The sequence below is a fragment of the Mandrillus leucophaeus genome, unplaced genomic scaffold (assembly GCF_000951045.1).
Source record: "Mandrillus leucophaeus isolate KB7577 unplaced genomic scaffold, Mleu.le_1.0 Scaffold331, whole genome shotgun sequence".
NCBI lineage: Eukaryota > Metazoa > Chordata > Mammalia > Primates > Cercopithecidae > Mandrillus > Mandrillus leucophaeus.
This window is the reverse complement of record NW_012103488.1, coordinates 1460472-1479192: the sequence shown is the minus strand read 5'-3', so window position 1 is coordinate 1479192 and position 18721 is coordinate 1460472. Positions and strand designations below refer to the sequence as shown.

The 18721-nt window shown below is 41.7% G+C and overlaps 1 protein-coding gene across 2 annotated transcripts in view; it reads right to left on the bottom strand.

Moving 5' to 3' along the window:
- MYOF (myoferlin) overlaps positions 1-18721 on the bottom strand; it is a 179663-nt gene that overhangs the window by 77305 nt on the left and 83637 nt on the right. The window contains exons 10-19 of one of the 2 annotated variants that reach the window (XM_011988472.1): positions 18185-18215; positions 17580-17695; positions 16696-16822; positions 14681-14784; positions 14040-14108; positions 13898-13941; positions 12806-12888; positions 9945-9983; positions 6075-6199; positions 4874-4990 (exon numbers count right to left, since the gene is read on the bottom strand). In XM_011988472.1, the coding sequence (XP_011843862.1) occupies positions 4874-4990; positions 6075-6199; positions 9945-9983; positions 12806-12888; positions 13898-13941; positions 14040-14108; positions 14681-14784; positions 16696-16822; positions 17580-17695; positions 18185-18215 (855 nt within the window). The remainder of the gene's footprint in view (positions 1-4873; positions 4991-6074; positions 6200-9944; positions 9984-12805; positions 12889-13897; positions 13942-14039; positions 14109-14680; positions 14785-16695; positions 16823-17579; positions 17696-18184; positions 18216-18721) is intronic. The other variant, XM_011988473.1, reaches the window with a different exon arrangement.

Here is an 18721-nt window from a genome sequence, read left to right as displayed (position 1 = left end):
CAGACTGTGTCTCGCTCTTTCGCCCTGGCTAGAGTACAGTGGTTCGATCTCAGCTCATTGCAACTTCCGCCTCCTGGGTTCAAGTGATTCTCCTGCTTCAGCCTCCCAAGTAGCTGGGATTACAGGCGTATGTCACCACACCTGGCTAATTTTTGCATTTTTAGTAGACACGGGGTTTTACCATGTTGGCCAGGCTGGTCTCTAACTCCTGACCTCAAGTGACCCGCCTGCCTTGGCCTCCCAAAGTGCTGGGATTATAGGCATGAGCCACCATGCCTGGCTGGAATTTTTAAATTTTTGAAGACTGTTTTAAGAACTTCTGACAGTGACTGAAGCTTGTGGTCTTGAAGAACCCCTGAACATCCTTCTATTACAGAGTCTCCATTTTGGTTAAAGGAGTTTTTGACATGGTATAATAAAACCCTCCAATAGGGTTTTGTCAAATCCCCTCTAGGCCTCAATCTTTCTAAAAAGTCTTCCTAAAACATTGGTTTGCAACCTGAGCTGCACATTGAATGACCTGAGGAAGCTTTAACCTGGGCATTGTGAGTCTAAAAGCCTCCCTAGCTTAGTCCACTGTCACTCTGATAGAGGGGGATTAGGGGAGCATGCCACTTGTCAAGAGCTCTGCTCAACTACCCACAGCTAAGCCCCCTGGAATACCCGTGGTCCAGAATGATGTGGAAATTCTGGGTTTGAGCTTGAATTGTGTCAAAACGAAAAAGTGGGAAGTTATTTGGATTAGTCAGAACTATATACAACATAACTTCTTTGTAAACCAGCTAGGATGATAGGAGAAAAGGGAAGGAGCTAAAAATAGGAAGCATGATTTGTGGTCTGAGTCAGGGCCCAGGAGAAAATGGCCGGTATTTAAGCTGGAGCCATCTGTTAAGTCAGGGGCTGCACAGGATGAAAAAGGTTCATGGGGAGGCTCGGACGTGGGGTGGGAACTACAGGGATGATACTGCAGCTGGGCCGGCTCTGCCCTGCAGGCCTCCACATAGCCAGGATTCCATTAGAACTCTGCGGATGCTCTCACGCAGAGCTTGCAAAATGACCCCAGAATCCCTGATAGGACCCTCCCTGGAGAGTGTGAGCCCTAAAAGCAATCGTTTGGGCTTCTGGCCATCAGCACAATTCCCAACAGAGAGGGGACACACTGTGAACAAGCCGCTGAAGATGGAGCAGCTCCCGGGATCACCAGGCAAGCCAAGACTCCAGGAGGAGCACCCCCACCATCGGCTCACCTGCCCCAGAGCCAGGCTACCCTCCAAGATTCAGGCAGCTGAGAATTCTGCTGCTCCCTCAGACCTTTCCCACTTCCTCTCTGCCCTCAGGGCACAAACAGGTAGAGCGGGGAAGGAACAACAAGCACCATTCAGAGAACAGAGCCTGGGACAAGACCTGCCTACAACATGAGAAAATTAAAGAATATAAATTGGGCTGGTGCGGTGGCTCACGCCTGTAATCCCAGCACTTTGGGAGCCCGAGGTGGGGTGGATTACCTGAGGTCAGGAGTTTGAGACCAGCCTGGCCAACATGGTGAAACTCCATCTCTACTAAAAATACAAAAAATTAGCTGGGCATGATGAGAGGTGCCAGTAATCCCAGCTACCCGGGAGGCTGAAGCAAGAAAATCGCTTGAACCCAGGAGGTAGAGGTTTCAGTGAGCCAAGATCACACCATTGCACTCCAGTCTAGGCAACAAGAGTAAAACTCTGTCTCAGAAAAAAGAAAAAAAGAATATAAGTTGTAGTCTACTGGACTCAGGTGGGGTTAAGGCCTTGGGACTCTCTTTCTGATCATCAGTGACAGTGCACCTTGTAGATAAGGTGGTATAAAGTTTCAGCAGTCGATTTGGAAAAGGAGGTGATTTCTGTCAAGCAAGATATCGATAAGAGCTAAGAGTTCTTGAAAGTGGCTGTGGACACACAAGGCATGGGACGTTAAAGGTCAGTGACAAGGAGATCAGGTACAAGTGAACACTGCCCAGCATGCCACCTTCGGTGTGTCTACTAAAGGGAGCTGACACCTGATGGAGCAGCTGGAAGAACCTGAAGGTGCTGTTTCTAGCAACATTTTTGAGCCCTTAATGTGGGCCAGACCAATGAGAGCTCTCAAGGAGATTGTAGTTGAGTAGGAGAGAGAATGCAAGTGCATAGAATGCTCCCAAAATACATTTGGTCACATCTAAGGAGACTGGGGAAAGAGGAGCAGGGAGAAAGCGGTCCAACAACAGACTCTCGATCCTGGAGACAAAAAAAAAAAAAAATGGGGTCCGTTAGTGGCAGGGCAGAGGTTCCAGAAGCCAGCAGGTATTAGAATAACACTGGGTTGGCAACCCTTGATCTTCTATCTGCCTGATTCTTACTATGGAAGTGGCCAGGCTGAACCTGCTGCATCCCTCCTGCACTGCAGCCTCTGTTGACCAGGCCCACCGGGAGCAATAGCTCAGTTCTGCTTTAGAAAGATGGGGAGTGCTTGGCTGTTTGGCAACAAAGTCGCCCGTTTGCTGCAGCCTCTTTAGCTTTACCAAAAAGTTTTGTTAGCTGCACAACACCCAGAACAGAGGACCTCTGAAGACGGACAAGGGTCATGATGATGTTGTAGGTTGACTGCATTCATTCAGTCCTTCTGGCAGGTGCACAGATCTGCTCATTTCACTCTCTCCTGGTTGCTTCAAGTGTGGCTACATCTTCAGAATCCCCGTTTCTCTCCTATTCTGTAACGCTGTTAGGTTTTTAAAATTTTTGCTTCATTTCACTTTTGATTTTATTAAATTTATTTAATTAAAAAGATGAACTATTTTGCTGTGTTTAATTATTCAGAGCAAAGAAAATGAATTCTGTTTTGTTTGCCAGTCAATAAAAAGCTCTTCTTTTATTCTGTTGACATATACCGTGGGCAACATACATTGTTGACTTTTTTTTTTTTTTTTTTGCTTTTACACTAAATTAATGAAATAAACTTCTTTGCCTGTATGTGTTTAACTATTTGCAGTGAAGGAAACTAATTTTGTTTTGCACTCCAGTTAATAAAGCATTTTTAAAATATTTTCTTGGGTCTCTTTCTCCTTCTCCCTGCAACTACGGTTGTTTAAAACAAAGAGAAGCAGCATGAACTTAAATTACATTCTGGTGATGGAACAAAATAAAGAGGTACCATAATGGTTGAATGTCCATGGTGGCATTTCTGCATAACCCTGAATTCCAACCAACATTTCAAGAGCCAGCTCCAATCTGTAACTACTCAAGTCAAAAACCACCATGTGTCTCTACGGAGGCCACCAAGTGGTTTCTGGCTATTCTCTTGCATGATCCTGGCTGTAACTAGCATGTAAACTGCCCCTTTTCCCACTCTCCCTCCCTTTTTTTTCCTAATTTTTCCTCAAGATCTATTGTAATTCCTGGACTTCGGAGTGGATCATGTTGTGGAATAGACAGAAAGACTATGACTAGGACCTTACTGACTTTTGTCTTTAACTAGTAAAAAAACAAAACAAATGATCATCTTTGCTGTAATAATTCATGGGGGAGAACTATTTCTTTCCCAGTGTGAAGTTACACGGATGCCCCGTGGCTTGCTGCTGTGGTGATGCTAAGTTCCTTCCTGAGGCTGTGAGGTGGAGAGAGGGCAGTCTCAGGGGCCTGCTCCTTTCCTCTCAAAGGAGGAGACAGGAATGAAATTGGTACAGCTCAAGCACTGGACCACGGATGTTCCAAACATGTGAAGCCTGGGGAATCCAGAAGACTGCTTTGGATGCTAACCTCCTGATATAGCTGTCTTCTGGAGTCAATGAGCAAGGCCACATTGCTCTGGGGAAGAAGGGATAGTTTCTGTTAAAGGGCATGGCTATTCTCCCTGTCAATCATCCTGCAAAGGGAGCTGATGTAACAGGCAGACATCGGACGACTAGAGGGAGAGGGCCCAGGCTCGCTGGAGAACTCATGGCGGTTGGGCCTGGACTCACATGAAGATGTGTTCCGGGCACCACAGGAGTTTGGGGAGAGCCTGGGGAACCCAGTCCTGCCACAAGGAGACAGGCTGTGAGTAGACAGGAAAGCTGACTGCCATGGACCCAGAACACCAGCCTGACCCCATGAGCTTTGAGAATAGCCACATTTTGCAACCACGTTGTCACCCGTTTTACTGTATTTTCTTATTCTTATCCCAAAAACTGAAAGTGAAAGCTTATTAAAAGTTGCCGTTTGGTTTCTGCTGTAAAGTGGGGAAATCAGGGCAGGGCCTGTCCTGTGTGCTCGGAACAGAGGGTGACAGCAGCCTGGGGCAGCTGAGGGGCTGGCGGTGATTTGCAACCCAGCAAGGAGGGCCGCCGACAGAGGGGTATCCATGAGCTGGCTGTGCTGGCAAACGATTCAGATTTGTGCAACACACGGGCATCGACCTGGATTCTCAGAAATGGTTGGGGAAGTCAACTGGGAAGATTTCCTGTCTTCAAGGAGGAAGCAGGGTTCACAGCCATTGCAATGTGAGCCCTCAGCACACCTGCCCTCCCGTGCTAGAAAGCCTGAGGCCCACCAGCCACCTCTGAAAATGGAAATGAGTAGTGGTGGCACCTATAGCTCTTGGTGCCAGCAAGAAGTGGGTGTTACAGCCACTTCCCCATGACCACTAACACCAGTTAGCAAACAGGTCATTCGGTTTGTGCAAAAACCGTATCAGTGCTCTTGCCAGTTTTCAATAGGGTATTAACATCTCAAAGCATGAAGCAATCCTCAAAGGGCTGTTCTAGAAACATGCAGATGAGTGCGTTCATTGTGAGTTGGGTTGCCTTCCAACACCCCCAGCTACCCCTTCAGTCCCTGGAGGTCTCCTTTTCTATACCATGCATTATTCACACTCTAACATTTACCTCAACAACCAGCAGGTCATCATTTGCAATGGGCTCAAGCTTTTTATCTGGTGGTGTCTTCTCAAGAAAAGTGGCTAATTCAACCAAGATCCTGCCTCTGTAGGCAACTCCTTCCCCCTGAAAGGCAATAATCCAGGATTATTCCTCTAGGTAGCAATAGCAAAAAGAATTGTGTCTCTATTCAGGCTAATAAAACTGCAAAAAGTTCCTCCTTCCCATGGCCCTAACTTTCAAAATGAATCAGTCAGCAACTCTCCCAGCTGGATTCAGGTCTGTGGTGTTTGAAAGAAGAGCCACTGGCTTTAGGACAGATCTCAAAGAACACCTTGGGATGCCAGGGCTGAAAAAGATCTTAGCTACGACCAAGGTCAGAGGCCTTCAAACCATGCTCTAGGCTCCAGAAGGAGGTTGCGGAGCCTGGGAGGTAGGAGGTGGATGGGGCTCTAAGTCTCCCTTCACCGTACTTCAGCAGGGAAGCTCTGCATTTTTCTGTGTTATCTCTTCTCAGAATAGGGAGGCTGCCATGTTGGCAACCAGGGCAAGTCTCAGAATAGCCAGGAAGTAAAGGAAGAAGATGTAGGAGGAAGATGTTCTGGGTGCAGCTCGGAATGAGGATGAAGAGTGGCTACTCCTCCCATGACACCCAGCAGTGCTGGCAATAGAACCTTCTGGAAAGGACGGGAGGGCTCCCAACTCTACAGCCAGTCTTTTACCCTTCCCCTCTCAGGGCTTTTTCTCTCTAGCTTGGTCCCTTTCTTGAGCCTTGGAGATACCTAAAAGACATTTGGCTTCTGTTGTAGTAAAAAGAGCATTTCCCATCTCCGGGTTTCCATGTCTTCATCTATGAAATGAAAGGATTGATCAGATCAAGGGTAATAAAGGGTTTCAGGGAGCATGTCATTGCCTAGTGCTTGGTAAATTCCTGGAATATGATGTTGAAAAGAATTCCAAGGCAGCACAGGGGCTTTTTAGGAAAGAGAGCCAGCATTGATTATTGATGTCTACCATAAGCATAGAAGTTGGGGGAAATGGCCATTGGCCATCCCCCAGTGAGATCATCTCCACAATCTTTTCCTATCTTTGCATTCTAAGTCTTAGGGAGTATGAAACTTCTATCCTGCAATACTTGATCAGACATTATAAGAAGAAATAATCACATTAACCAATGTTGATTAATAACCACCTTAATTGAGAAACCAACCTTTCCAGTATTCAGCTCATCATAGGGGTCTGGGAATCCTGTGTATTCTCTGGGGCTTCCGTAAAGATTCAGGTAACAAGGTCCAAATGTTGGAACAAAGCCTACCTCTGTTTCTCCTGTGTTTACTGAGAAAGAAACATCATCATTAGGTGTTAGGCTCTTAACATTCAATCTATTGAAATAAATATTAGTTATTAGTTAGGTGAGACTATTTTCCTCCATTTTGTGAGTTAGTTGTATTAATGCAAGTTGTAAGCACCATGAGGCTTGCCGTATTTCTCTTTTCTTATTGCTACATAAAATATTAAATAAAAACATTTGCAGATAGCACAGGTAAACTTATTTTTATAAATATATAATGTTATTTAAATAAAGAGCAATTAGACTTTGAAGTTGACCTTCACATTTTTTGCAAGTTTATAATGGGCATTGTATTAAACATGCCATTGCCAATTGGGGCAAAAGATTATATTGTTTTGGGAAGTCACTTAAATGACATATTATATGAACTTCATTTGTTCCTCTAAAGTGTCATTTAATCTTCAGTAGTAGTTAGTATAACTCTAGCAGATGCTGTTAAAAATACAAGATATTTTTAAATTTTATACGTGCTAATAAACTGCCTGCCTGTGGTTGTAAGACCATGTGATATTCATAAGTGACATGAAGATTCCCATTCATTCCTTTCTATCTCTGGTGGTCATCTGATAAGCTCCTTATTTCTGCTACCTGGTCTTAGCAAGACAACTTCTCAATAAAGGGCACTGAGGACAATATAATTAAATAGCTGAAAATGGGGAAAGTGTGGGTGAGGCTGGGGAAATATGCCTTCAGTAGCCTGAATGGCCCCCATATGGGAGAGGGATGGACTTGTCTCCAGAAGCAGAGTAAGGACCACTGCTGGGAGTTACAGGGAGATCAGCTTTGGTTCACTCTGTATAAGGCAGAACTTTCTGTGAATTAGAAATGATAAACAATGGGACAGGTTGCATTAGGGACAATCAGAAGAAATGTTGAGGCAAAGCCTTCAGCCTATTTTTCAGCATGTTTTCAGGATAATTCCTGTTATCAATGAGGTTGAACAGATCATATCTATGGCCCTTTCCAACTATATGCTTAAAACTAAGGGAGAAAGATAAATATGGAGCAGCGTCATCAGAATGATGCCCATTAATAAATAATTTACCTAACCCTATAGACATGTACTGAACAATCATTTTCATTATGTGAGGCTCTCTGTATGTTTAAGTGGGCGTGTACACGTTTGTGGGGAGACAGAAATCTTGGACACAGGCAGAAAAGAGCTGAATAGCAATCTCAGTGAAGACAGCAAGAAAAAAGAAACATTTAAGATGTACAAAAGTAATGCATATGCAGCCTAAAGTTGAGATTTGGTAACACCCTAGGATGCTACATGTCACACATGTTTGGAAATCTCTTATGAAACCCAAAGAGGGACCAGCAGTTTCTTCAACAGAGAGTTCTCTGAATCGTGTTATCATCTTGAAGACAGATAAACAGGAGGAATGACTATATACATGAACATATAAATTGGCTTGGCTTTATCCACTGTGGCATATGGAACATTGCAAAGATGATTAATTGATCACTAATAAACAGGGTTTGGACTTCTTTCTGTGTGCTAAAATATTTTGTTTTAGTGGAGGGATGTTGGGTGAGAACAGAGAATTAAAGCAGAGATTCACAGAGAGGAAAGGAAGTCATTTTTAGAAGTTGAATCACACATGAAAAAAGATTTAAAAAAAAGAGAAAGAAGTTGAATCACAGAATATTCCAGTAAGAATGGATGTTTAAGCTATGGCACCACAATCATGTCACATTATGGATGGGCAAGTCAAAGCCCACCGAAGTGATGCAACTTGTCAAAAGTCCCACAAACTGGCAGATTTAACTCCAGACCTTGAGTTTCAAAGCTCAGAAAAGGATACCCTCCACTACCCCATCCGTTCCTTCGGTCTAACTTCACCTCTCCTCCACCTGGTTCCCATGATTGACTGTGCTGTCGTGTGTATTTGCTTTTTGTTAAAGATCCCCAGGGATTGAAACACAAATTGTCAAGAATGATCCACTGTATATCAGCTTAATGCCAGGGGCTTAATTATTTTTGTCCAACAAATCTCTCTTCTGGTATGTTACCCCTTTGACTTGCTTCATTGCACATTAACAGAAGGAATCTTCCTTCTATGTGCTCACATCGTAGTGTAGACTCCTGGGAAAACCCATTCTCTAGGCCAGGCATGGTGGCTCATGCCTGTAATCCCAGTACTTTGGGAGGCCGAGGCAGGAGGATCACCTGAGGTTCAGGAGTTCGAGACCAGCTTGGCCAACATGGTGAAACCCCGTCTCTACTAAAAATACAAAAAAAAAAAAAAAATTAGCCAGGCGTGGTGGCAGATGCCTGTAATTCCAGCTACTAGGGAGGCTGAGCCAGGAGAATCACTTGAATCCAGGAGTTGGAGGTTGCAGTGAACCAAGATCATGCCATTGCACTCCAGGCTAGGCAACTTGAGCAAAACTCCGTTTCAGAAAAAAAAAAAGAAAGAAAGAAAACCCATTCTCTCATAAGCTAAGTCTCTTCCTGCTTCCAAAGTTTCCTAATCCGTTTAATGCACCGTGGTCACATCAAACTTCCCAATGTCCTTGCTGAAAAGCCTATACAAAAATAAAATAAAAATCCTTTAGCCTGCCATCAAGGATTTCCTCTGACCTAGCTACAACCCACTTTCCAACAATATTTTCCATGCCTCCTTTAGCTTTTTGAATCCCCTTCATGTTTTGGATTCCTACAAATAATTACTGTATATTTTAGTTTTTAGAACCCTACATAGCTGCACATCTCTGTGACTAAAGTATCACTTTTCAGGGGGAGTGGCAGGATTTAAGTATGTTGTATTTTGATTTCCTAAACACCTACTACTGGTTCTATCATGTGATACTACTACAAAAATATTCATTGATTGGTTAAACAAATGAATAAAGGAATAAAGTGCTTGCCCATCTGCCAAGGTCACTGCAAATCTAAGGACTACTTAATATTCATATAAAGTGTGATTATAATAAAATAGATTGTTTAAAGCAAGTAAGAATTGGGCATTGTGTCAATTACATATTTACATGATATCACCTTATATTTGCACACAGCTTCAGAGTTTGCAAAGCTTTCCCACATGCAATATCTCTTTCCTCTCTTACCACAACCCTGGGAGATTATTGTGGCAGGGCGAATCATGCTTATCTGACAGATAATGAACCTCTCTAAGATGAACCTCTCAGAGTCTTCGTCTATTAGGGGAACAAAAATATCTGCCCTAGGAGAGTTGTGATGGTCAAGCGTGTGACAGTATTGAGCAAACTTGCAAAAAATGACAAGTTCTGTGCAAACCAAAGGATGTGTTATGATCCCTCATTTTGTGGGGAGGGGAAGATCTTCAGGTTGCAAACTAAAAAACGTTCCGTATTTTCCAACCTAGAGATTCACATTGATATTGGGGGAAAGTTACTTGCTAAATTTCAGAACAATTGATTTAGTGCTCCATATCTCTACCTACTGAACATAAACGATAACAGAAAATGTTATATCTCACAATAAATTATTTGCAATAAAGCCAAATACGATGGTGTACATTTAGCTGAAAGCATGAGACATGGAGCAAAGCCTGGTTAGCACATTTCTTTTAAGCTTAGCCATGCAGGACAACCATATGGCACTAACACAAAAATTATTACTCTAGCGAAACTATGTTGAGACAGCAAAATGTCAAAAAAAGTTCTAAAGACAGTCAATATATTCTTAATAAGATAACATTAGCTAGGAAGATCTAACAGAAAGCAAAATTACGAAGCATAAACCTGTATATGATGCAGCCCCAGTTCCCGAAGATGAGAAATCTATATAGTAAAAATACGACTGGTTAAACAAGAAAAACACAGGCATTATGAAACAGACATTGAAAACATTAATCAAATCCAGTGCCAGGTACGTGATTTAGCAACACCAGAAAAATCCCAAATTCAGACCCAAGTCACATATGACCCTTTTGTAATGCATACAATTCTCATTGGTTAAATGCAAAATGACACCTGATTTTGTGACAACAAGCAGAACCACCACACGTGAGTAACTCAATCTCACCCAGCCCCAAGGAAGCCAGGAAGCAGAAGAGCTAGCTGCCCAGGGACAGAGGGGTCCTGGTGAAGTTACCAGCATTTCATGTTTTTAATAAAACATTTATTTATCTTACGGTTTAGTTGGGACCAACATCAAAAAATCTAAGTAAATGTGGTCTTAGGCTGTGTAAGCAAAGGCCTGGAGTTCATTGCACATTTGATTGAAAGCACGGTTTGTTTCTTTGTGGGGGGAAAGGCGATGTTGACAGCCCATTGTTATTTTAAGACCCTGTAACCCCATGGTCTGCAGGGCTTGCAATGAGAGGCCCCAGAGACAGAAGCTAAAATTGTTTGTAGCAATCTCTGTTTTCAGTTCTTCTGGATGTTACCACACGTCACTAAGCAAAATGCTTATGCCACTATTTCTGAATAATTATCTTTAGATATTATTTAATGGTTTCTTATGAATAATGAATGGATTTCAGTCATCTATACCCTCCCCCCATATAGTTCCAGCATGGTTTTTATTTCCTGTAATGGTCACCTTTATGATTTTATCTATAGTCATATTGAGATTCCTGACTTGAAGAGAAGAGGCTATTAGCACCCCCGCCCTACCTCCACTCCTCTTCCTCCTTCGTCTTCTCATCTCTATCTTCCATATTTTTACACTGTAATGGGTGATGACATCTACACTTTGTTCAGAGCTTTGGTTACAGGTTAAATTTTAAAAATCAAAAATCAAAATAAATAGTGCTTACATTCTAGCAACCATATAAATATTATTCTCTGCAGAGAAAAGGAAAGGGCTGTGATTACATTTCCTTCATTACAGCTCCAGTGTTATGATCACGATGCTACTCAGCAGAGAACATTCAGATGGAATCTCTTTCTTACCCTCTACCATTTGCTTAAAATAATGCCACATATAACCATTCATTCATTCATTCATTCATTCATTCATTCAAGATGGAGTCTTGCTCTGTTGCCCAGGCTGGAGTGCAGTGGCGTAATCTCGGCTCACTGCAACCTCCACTTCCCAGGTTCAAGCGATTCTCCTGCTTCAGCTTCCTAACTGGGATTACAGGCCCCCAACCACCACGCCCAGCTAATTTTTGCATTTTTAGTAGAGACGGAGTTTCACCATGTTGGCCAGCCTGGTGTCGAACTCCTGACCTCAAGTCATCTGCCCACCTTGGCCTCCCAAAGTGCTGGGATTATAGGCATGAGCCACCACACCCAGCCGTGTACCTTTATATTTGTACTGTATGGCTGTTCACCACCTTGTCTTCTGATTGCCTTTATATTTTCCCCCCCTTCTGGAGACAGGAAATCTATATGTTCTTCACCATATCTCTAATATCTTCTTCATCTTCTCTCTAATATCTAATACTATATATATATATATATATGTATATAAAATAATCAGGTTCTTATTTATGTTATCCATTGCTTTTAACAATGTTTTTTCAAAATCTATAAAAGACCTTAAACAAGATAAGTTTGAGAGGAACCTTGGGTTCCCCAAGACAAAATTTTGTCTCAAAGTCTCTTACTTTGTTTCCTGTGTTTAATCTCTCAATATGTTTAATCTATTGGCAATTACAATAATTTTTGTTTTGGTCACAAAAAATAAGCCGCTGGGCCGGGCATGGTGGCTCACGCCTGTAATCCAGCACTTTGGGAGGCCGAGGTGGGTGGATCACGAGGTCAGGAGATGGAGACCATCCTGGCCAACATGGTAAAACTGTCTCTACTAAAAATACAAAAATTAGCTGGGCATGGTGGTGGGCACCTGTAGTCCCAGCTACTCGGGAGGCTGAGGCAGAAGAATTGCTTGAACCTGGGAGGTAGAGGTTGCAGTGAGCTGAGATTGTGCCACTGCACTCTAGCCTGGGTGACAGAGTGAGACTTCGTCTCAAAAAACAAATAAATAAGCAAGCTGTTGGTATTACTGTGTTAACATTAATTTTTTCTCTTATCATCTTAACCTCTTTCCTTCATTCCCTGTTACAATTTCTGGCATATATGCACAAAACCATAATGCCAGGTATAGCCAAGTAGTTCTCAAGAAAAGTGTTAGGAAAACTACAGAAAAAACAATGTGTTGGCTATCAGTGCTTGTGAGAATGAAGGCCTAATACACACTATTTTAGGGAGTGAGGATTACATGGTTCATTGGCATCTGACCTTACTGTTCCTGCCAAGGGAATCAGTTGAGAAGGGAGTATTATTGTAAATTTGGGTGGACTTGGGTCAATGCCACTCTAAAAAATAAGGTGGTAGCCCTCTGTATTGATACAAACATTTCATAAAACCACTATTGGGAAAGAAGTTTTGGATGGGAGCAAGAAAGCTGAAAATCTTCAAACTGTAAATTTCATTGTTTCTAAAAGTTTACAATCTATGCATACTGGATTATGACTTCAGCAGTTTACTTATATACTTCAATTATTAATTGTTTTGCAGGCCATCACCAAAACATCATTGAAATGCTTCACTAGGTTCATCACATTTGGCTTCTAAGAAACCAAACCTACTGTTTATTTTTTTCTCCAGAAGTTCTGTATCCAGTATTGCTCTAGATCTGTTGAATGACTTACCTTCCACTTCCCCACCAGAGGCAGCAATTTTAGAGAGGTGTAGATATGTTGTTCCAACTACATCATTTTTAGTAAGACGGTCCCTATGTAAAATAATAATAATAATAATAGGTTAAGAGCTCCATCTATGAAGATATGTCGTTTCAACAATTAAAAAAAGTTAGAACTGGAAAATACCCCAGACTTCAGAAATGATCATGCCCAGTGGGCCTCAAACTTAATTGTACTTAGTAATCAACTGGAGACTTCTCACCCTCATCTCCTGTCCACATTTTTAATTCAATAAGCCTACAGTGGGGACCAAGAGTTTGCATTTATAAGTATATCCCAATTGATTCTGATACAGATGGTCTTCCAACCACCCTTTAGAAACACTGATCTAGTGAAGTAATTCATTCTGAAGTTATTAAATTGCAATTGTACAGAGAGGCCAAGGGATGTGCCTATGGTTACACTCAATACCACTGTCATAAAATGAATTAATCAATTATAGGCAGATTACATAATTACGATCATGATGATGATGGTAATGATACTTGTCATGTTTCCACTTTCAGAGAGCTAAGGGTGCCTGCTGAATGCTACATCCAACTAGAACATTCCAAGAACGGTCTTGTTATGGCCAATCAGTGCTAGGAGGCTGGTCTAGTAAAAATTCCACCAGAACATTTCAAGGACTTTTCCTTGCCTTCATTGAGGTAGTTTTACCATTTTCTTTTTTAACAATAACAATGAATTGCTCTCAGAATATTTTGGTGATTCCTCCCAAGAAATGCTTGACTGTATTTCTGAAGTCTATTCTGGACAGCCTAATGATATTTAAATCCCTGATCTCTTATCTTGGGGCATTTTCAGAGCACGTTCTCCTTCTTTTGTTTATGAGCAGTTGGACCGAAATAATCAAAGCTTTTTTTGCAGTAACACTATTATTAAATTTTGTTTTAAGAAAACACCCAGTTCCAGGAGCAATTCATCCTTTCCTCTGGAAGGAAAGCAAAATACCAGAAAGAGACCATCCAGAGTAATGTTTCACAATATTCAAATGTTTAATTCTTTTATGTTGAATTAGACATGTATCTATTTTCAACTCACCAGTCATATACTGTTAGTTTTATTTTTTCACACACTGAAGGAAACTATAAAAATGAAACAGAAAAAAGTAGTTATTTCTCGATGATCTGGTAATTATTAAAGTAAGTACTCTTACTTTTTCTGAAAAAAAAGAAAGCCAAACCTTGATCTGAAGATTGACGACCTGATTCCACTCTGGGTTTGCATTTTTCTCAATTATGTTTGTACAAACCTGCAAAATCACCAAAGCAAAAGTGTAGATTTTCAAGTTTCTGAGTTCTAAAAGTTTACAATCTATGCATACTAGATTATGACTTTAGCAGTTTACTTATATACTTAAGAACCTGGTTGAACTTTTTCTTGATGATTTGTAAAATATGAAATGGGTTTAACATTAATCATTGCTGTTTCAACACACCAGGAACTTGTTTTTAACCATTTTTTCATTAGGTCTCTGTCCTACAGCATTTAGCAGGGATGGGTGCGGCTGGCCAGAGAGCTTGCCTAAGGTTAAGATAATGTTTGGACCTGAAAAGCAGTTCCAGAAATTCAGTGGTAGCCTTCCCTATGTTAATCTCTCAAAAGACTGAATTTTCTAATTTGTGTTCTGCATACTTTCCACTCCAAAATAAACCTGTGGAGAAGTCTGGCGTGTTCAGACTCAGATAATCTGTGTTCCCGCAGAGTGCCCGGCTCATCAGGGGGCTATTTTAACAAAGAGTAAGTAGGAATTCACTCCAAGGAAAGCACAGTGGTTTTAAATATTTATTCTTAGCAGCATCTGCATTTAGATCATGTACGAACCTTTTTTCCGGCAAAGGAAACTTCTACAAAAGGATCCACGAGATTTTTCTTATCTGCATTGCCTCCAAATATTTCCTTTACTGTCTGTGAGAAGGCATCATCCACTGAAAGGTGATAGTTATACAGCAGAAATGAAATTCAATTCTCTTAAAAACAGCAGAAATTTGGCAAAATTTTAAAAGTTCTCTTATACATCAAAATAGTTGCAACAGGCTAGGCATAGTGGCTCATGCCTGTAATCCCAGCACTTTGAGAGGCCAAGGTAGGCGGATCACAAGGTCAGAAGATCAAGGCCATCCTGGCCAACGTGGCGAAACCCCTTCTCTACTGAAAGTACAAAAATTAGCTGGGTGTGGTGGTACATGCTTGTAATCCCAGCTGCTCGGGAGGCTGAGGCAGGAGAATTGCTTGAACCTGGGAGGCGGAGATTGCAGTGAGCCAAGATCATGCCACTGCAGTCCAGCCTGGTGACAGAGCAAGACTCAGTCTCAAAACAAACAAACAAACAAAATTAGCCAGGTGTGGTGGCACATGCCTGTAATCCCAGCCACTTGGGAGGCTGAGGCACAAGAATCGCTTGAATCTTGCACTTAGCCAAGATCAAGCCAGTATATGCCAGCCTCCAGCCTGGGTGACAGAGTGAGACTATCTCAAACCAAAAAAAAAAAAAAAAAAAAAAAGGCTTGATCTTTTACGGAGGAAAAAAATACAACACATTTCATTCAGTGAAAGTAAGAGATGATTCTCAAACTCAGGCCTGCTTTCAGTCGGGAGAAAGGTACTATAGGTCAAAATGATACAGTCCTAGTCTTTTTCAGAGAAATTCAAGAAAATTTCGCATAATCACAAATAATACACTTAACTACAATCTACAGTTGATTAAGCTAAAAAGTAAATAGAGATCAGGATTTTAATTTATTTACTTCATTTTATGTATTTCTTTCTTCTTTAAAAAAAAAAAATAGAGACAGAGGTCTTGCTATGTTGCCCAGGCTGGTCCTGAACTCCTTGCCTCAAGCAATCCTCCTACCTTGGACTTCCAAAGTGCTGGGATTATAGGCATGAGCCACTGCATCCGGCCCATTTGACACATTTTTGAGAGAAAGGTGGGTATGGGGAGGTCCTACAATACCATCTTTTAAGACCATACGATCTTAAAAGAGGAAAAGGATTCCCAAGAAAAGCAGCAAATCCTGAAGAGACCCATGGCCTGTATAGTGGGTGCAGCCTTCTGGGGACTTGGAGAAGGATCCCATGTCCCAGAGCCCAGCAGGAACCAGACAGGCCCAGCAAGGCAGATAGGAGGCTTGGCCATCAGCCGTGACAGAGGGATAACCAGACTAGTTCCTATAAATGGAATCACTAGAAGCGATCCCTTAAATGTATCCAGTCTCTTGCTGAATATGTGGCAGACTTCTAGTCATCGGGACATTACTACCCTTTGCTCAGCACTTTTTTTTTTTTTTTTTTGAAATGGAGTTTCGCTCTGTTGCCCAGGCTTGAGTGCAGTGGCATGGCTCACTGCAACCTCCGCCTCCTGGGTTCAAGTGATTCTCATGCCTTAGCCTCCCAGGTAACTGGGATTACAGGTACCCGCCACCACGTCCAGCTAATTTCAGCCAATTTTTTTTTATAGCTGGATAGCAAACACCTTGATTTGATAACAGTTAACATTTTCATTTGGGATGAAAGGGGTTGGAAGTGCTGACTGCTCATGTCTCTTTAGCATCCTCTAGAATAAAGAGAAGATATAGAACACTGCTAGAAGAAGAGAGAGAGCCAAATGGGCCAAAGGCAGGTACTCAACAAGGAACACGATCAGCAACCAACTGGTTGTGCCATGAGCCTGCTGAGGTAGCTTTCAACGGGACCAGAATGAATGAAAATAAGCCCATGAAGCCCTTTCAGAAGAAAAACATACGATAGGGACACCAATCACTATTAGAGTTTGATTTTAACACATCTCATCACATAGATAACCAACAATTCTGGGGCAAGATTAAATCAGTACATACTCTGGGGAATGTCCTCAGCTCGGTAGATTTTCAGCAAGAAGGTCACCCACCGGAGGGCGATGCCAGCAGGGAGTAACAAATTACTCTCCACATCATCACTGTCATTATCACGATCTCGTCTCTCAGGCTATTAGGGGCACATGATTTAAATTATACATACAGAAAAGCAGCGCTTGGAAAAGCCAAATGAATGCTTATAAAATGAAACTATTCAGAATTGTTTCCATTAGGACTTCCTGTGTTTGGGGCTTAAGAGTTCAACCTGCCATCAGCCACCAGTTTTTCTTCAACCTCAAAACTGCTCCACAAAATCAATGCTCATATATTTTTGTATCTTTCTGTCATTTTATGAGCATCAAATAGTAAGAGAGAGAGAGACAGAGAGAGAGAGAGAGTGTGTGTGTGTGTGTGTGTGTGTGTGTGTGTGAGAGAGAGAGAGACAGAGAGAGAGAGAGAGTGTGTGTGTGTGTGTGTGTGTGTATGTGCGTTCCTGATGTCCCTTCAACTTCTCTCTGGCCACTTACTATTCTGTAGTTTGCCGCCCAGTTTCCTAGAATAATCACTAACCATTTAGGTAGTAACGCCTAATTCTGCAAGTAAGTCATGCTTTCTAGATAAAAGCAGTCCTTCTAATGATGCAAGGACATTGTAAAAACACATGCATCTTTTCTCAATTAAACGCTCACTCAGATGCCAGATAAGGAGTGTAAGCAAGCTAGAATGATAAATCCATGATGAAGAAAAGAACAGCTTTTGAATAGGGGCAATCAGAGGGTACTGACGGCAAGCTCTGCTCCATTTCACAATTACCCATGCCCACAGGCTTAACTCTTGGTCGTCTTTCTTAGTGAGAAGTGTAGAAAGTAGAGAATGTAGGGACTCACAGGAGGCTCATCTCCGGTTCCCAGGACAAACATGCTGACTTTCATATAACCTTTAGATCCTGAACTGGTATCTTCCGGGTCATTGAGAAGAAGCCACTTTCTCATGACAGCATGGCCTAAGATAGAGAAGGAGTAAAAGGAAAGGGACATGCTAAAGAGATGCTGATAGGTCTGTGATTCCTCTGCCATAAGATAAACTGCATTTTCTTGGAAGCCTCCTCATGACACACCAAATTCCCCAATTCCCCAAATGAGTCTCCACTTTCATGTCTTGTTTTTTACTAACCCTGTACCCCACCCCCACCATTCTGTCCTCATGTAACAAGACTAAGCTGTACCAACTAGTTTTATAATTTAATTTTGATAAGGTCAAAATATCCTCACGAAACATAGAAATCATCTATTTTGAATGTTAAGATAAAAAATTAGACATTTGTACTAAGCTACTGTTATTTATTCCCACTAAGCATCCTCTCTTCTCCCTAATATTTTTCAAAAATTCCTTTAATTCTTTGATCCCCCAGATTGTCTTGATTCCTGGAATCATCTTCAGAGTTAGAAGGAATGAATTTAAGACTTCAAATTGATGGCAGAATATTACTTACCAGGTTCATCATAAACAAATCCAACATCAATCTGGGAAAACAATAATCAAAAGTAGTCTAAGTAGATTTTAAAATCAGTCTAGTCACTTTAAAGAAGCCGTCATTATTATATGTCAATATCATATCTTGATTATACTCAAATTTCCTTGAGACCCAACATTTCCATCTTATCCTCTCTGTATCCCCAGTGTCTTGTCTGATGTGTGGCACATGGAAGACTCTCAGTAAATCACTATTGATTGAATGAGCTAGTCTTAGGGCTGGAAGAGACCACGGAAGCAAAGTGACCAATATGTCCCAATCTGCCTGGGTTATTCTCAATTTTACCACTAAAGTCCCAGGCAAAGTGGGACCATTGGTCATCCTACAAAAATTCACCTGGCCCAGTTTCCTGTCCAATTCTCCTCCTCTTCCTCCAGCTAATGCTACTATTAATATAACCATTGATTGTGCACTTCATTGTGCCAGGTACTGTGCTAGGTGCTTTACACATACCATCTCATTTAATTTTCTCAATCACCTCATTTTACAGATAAA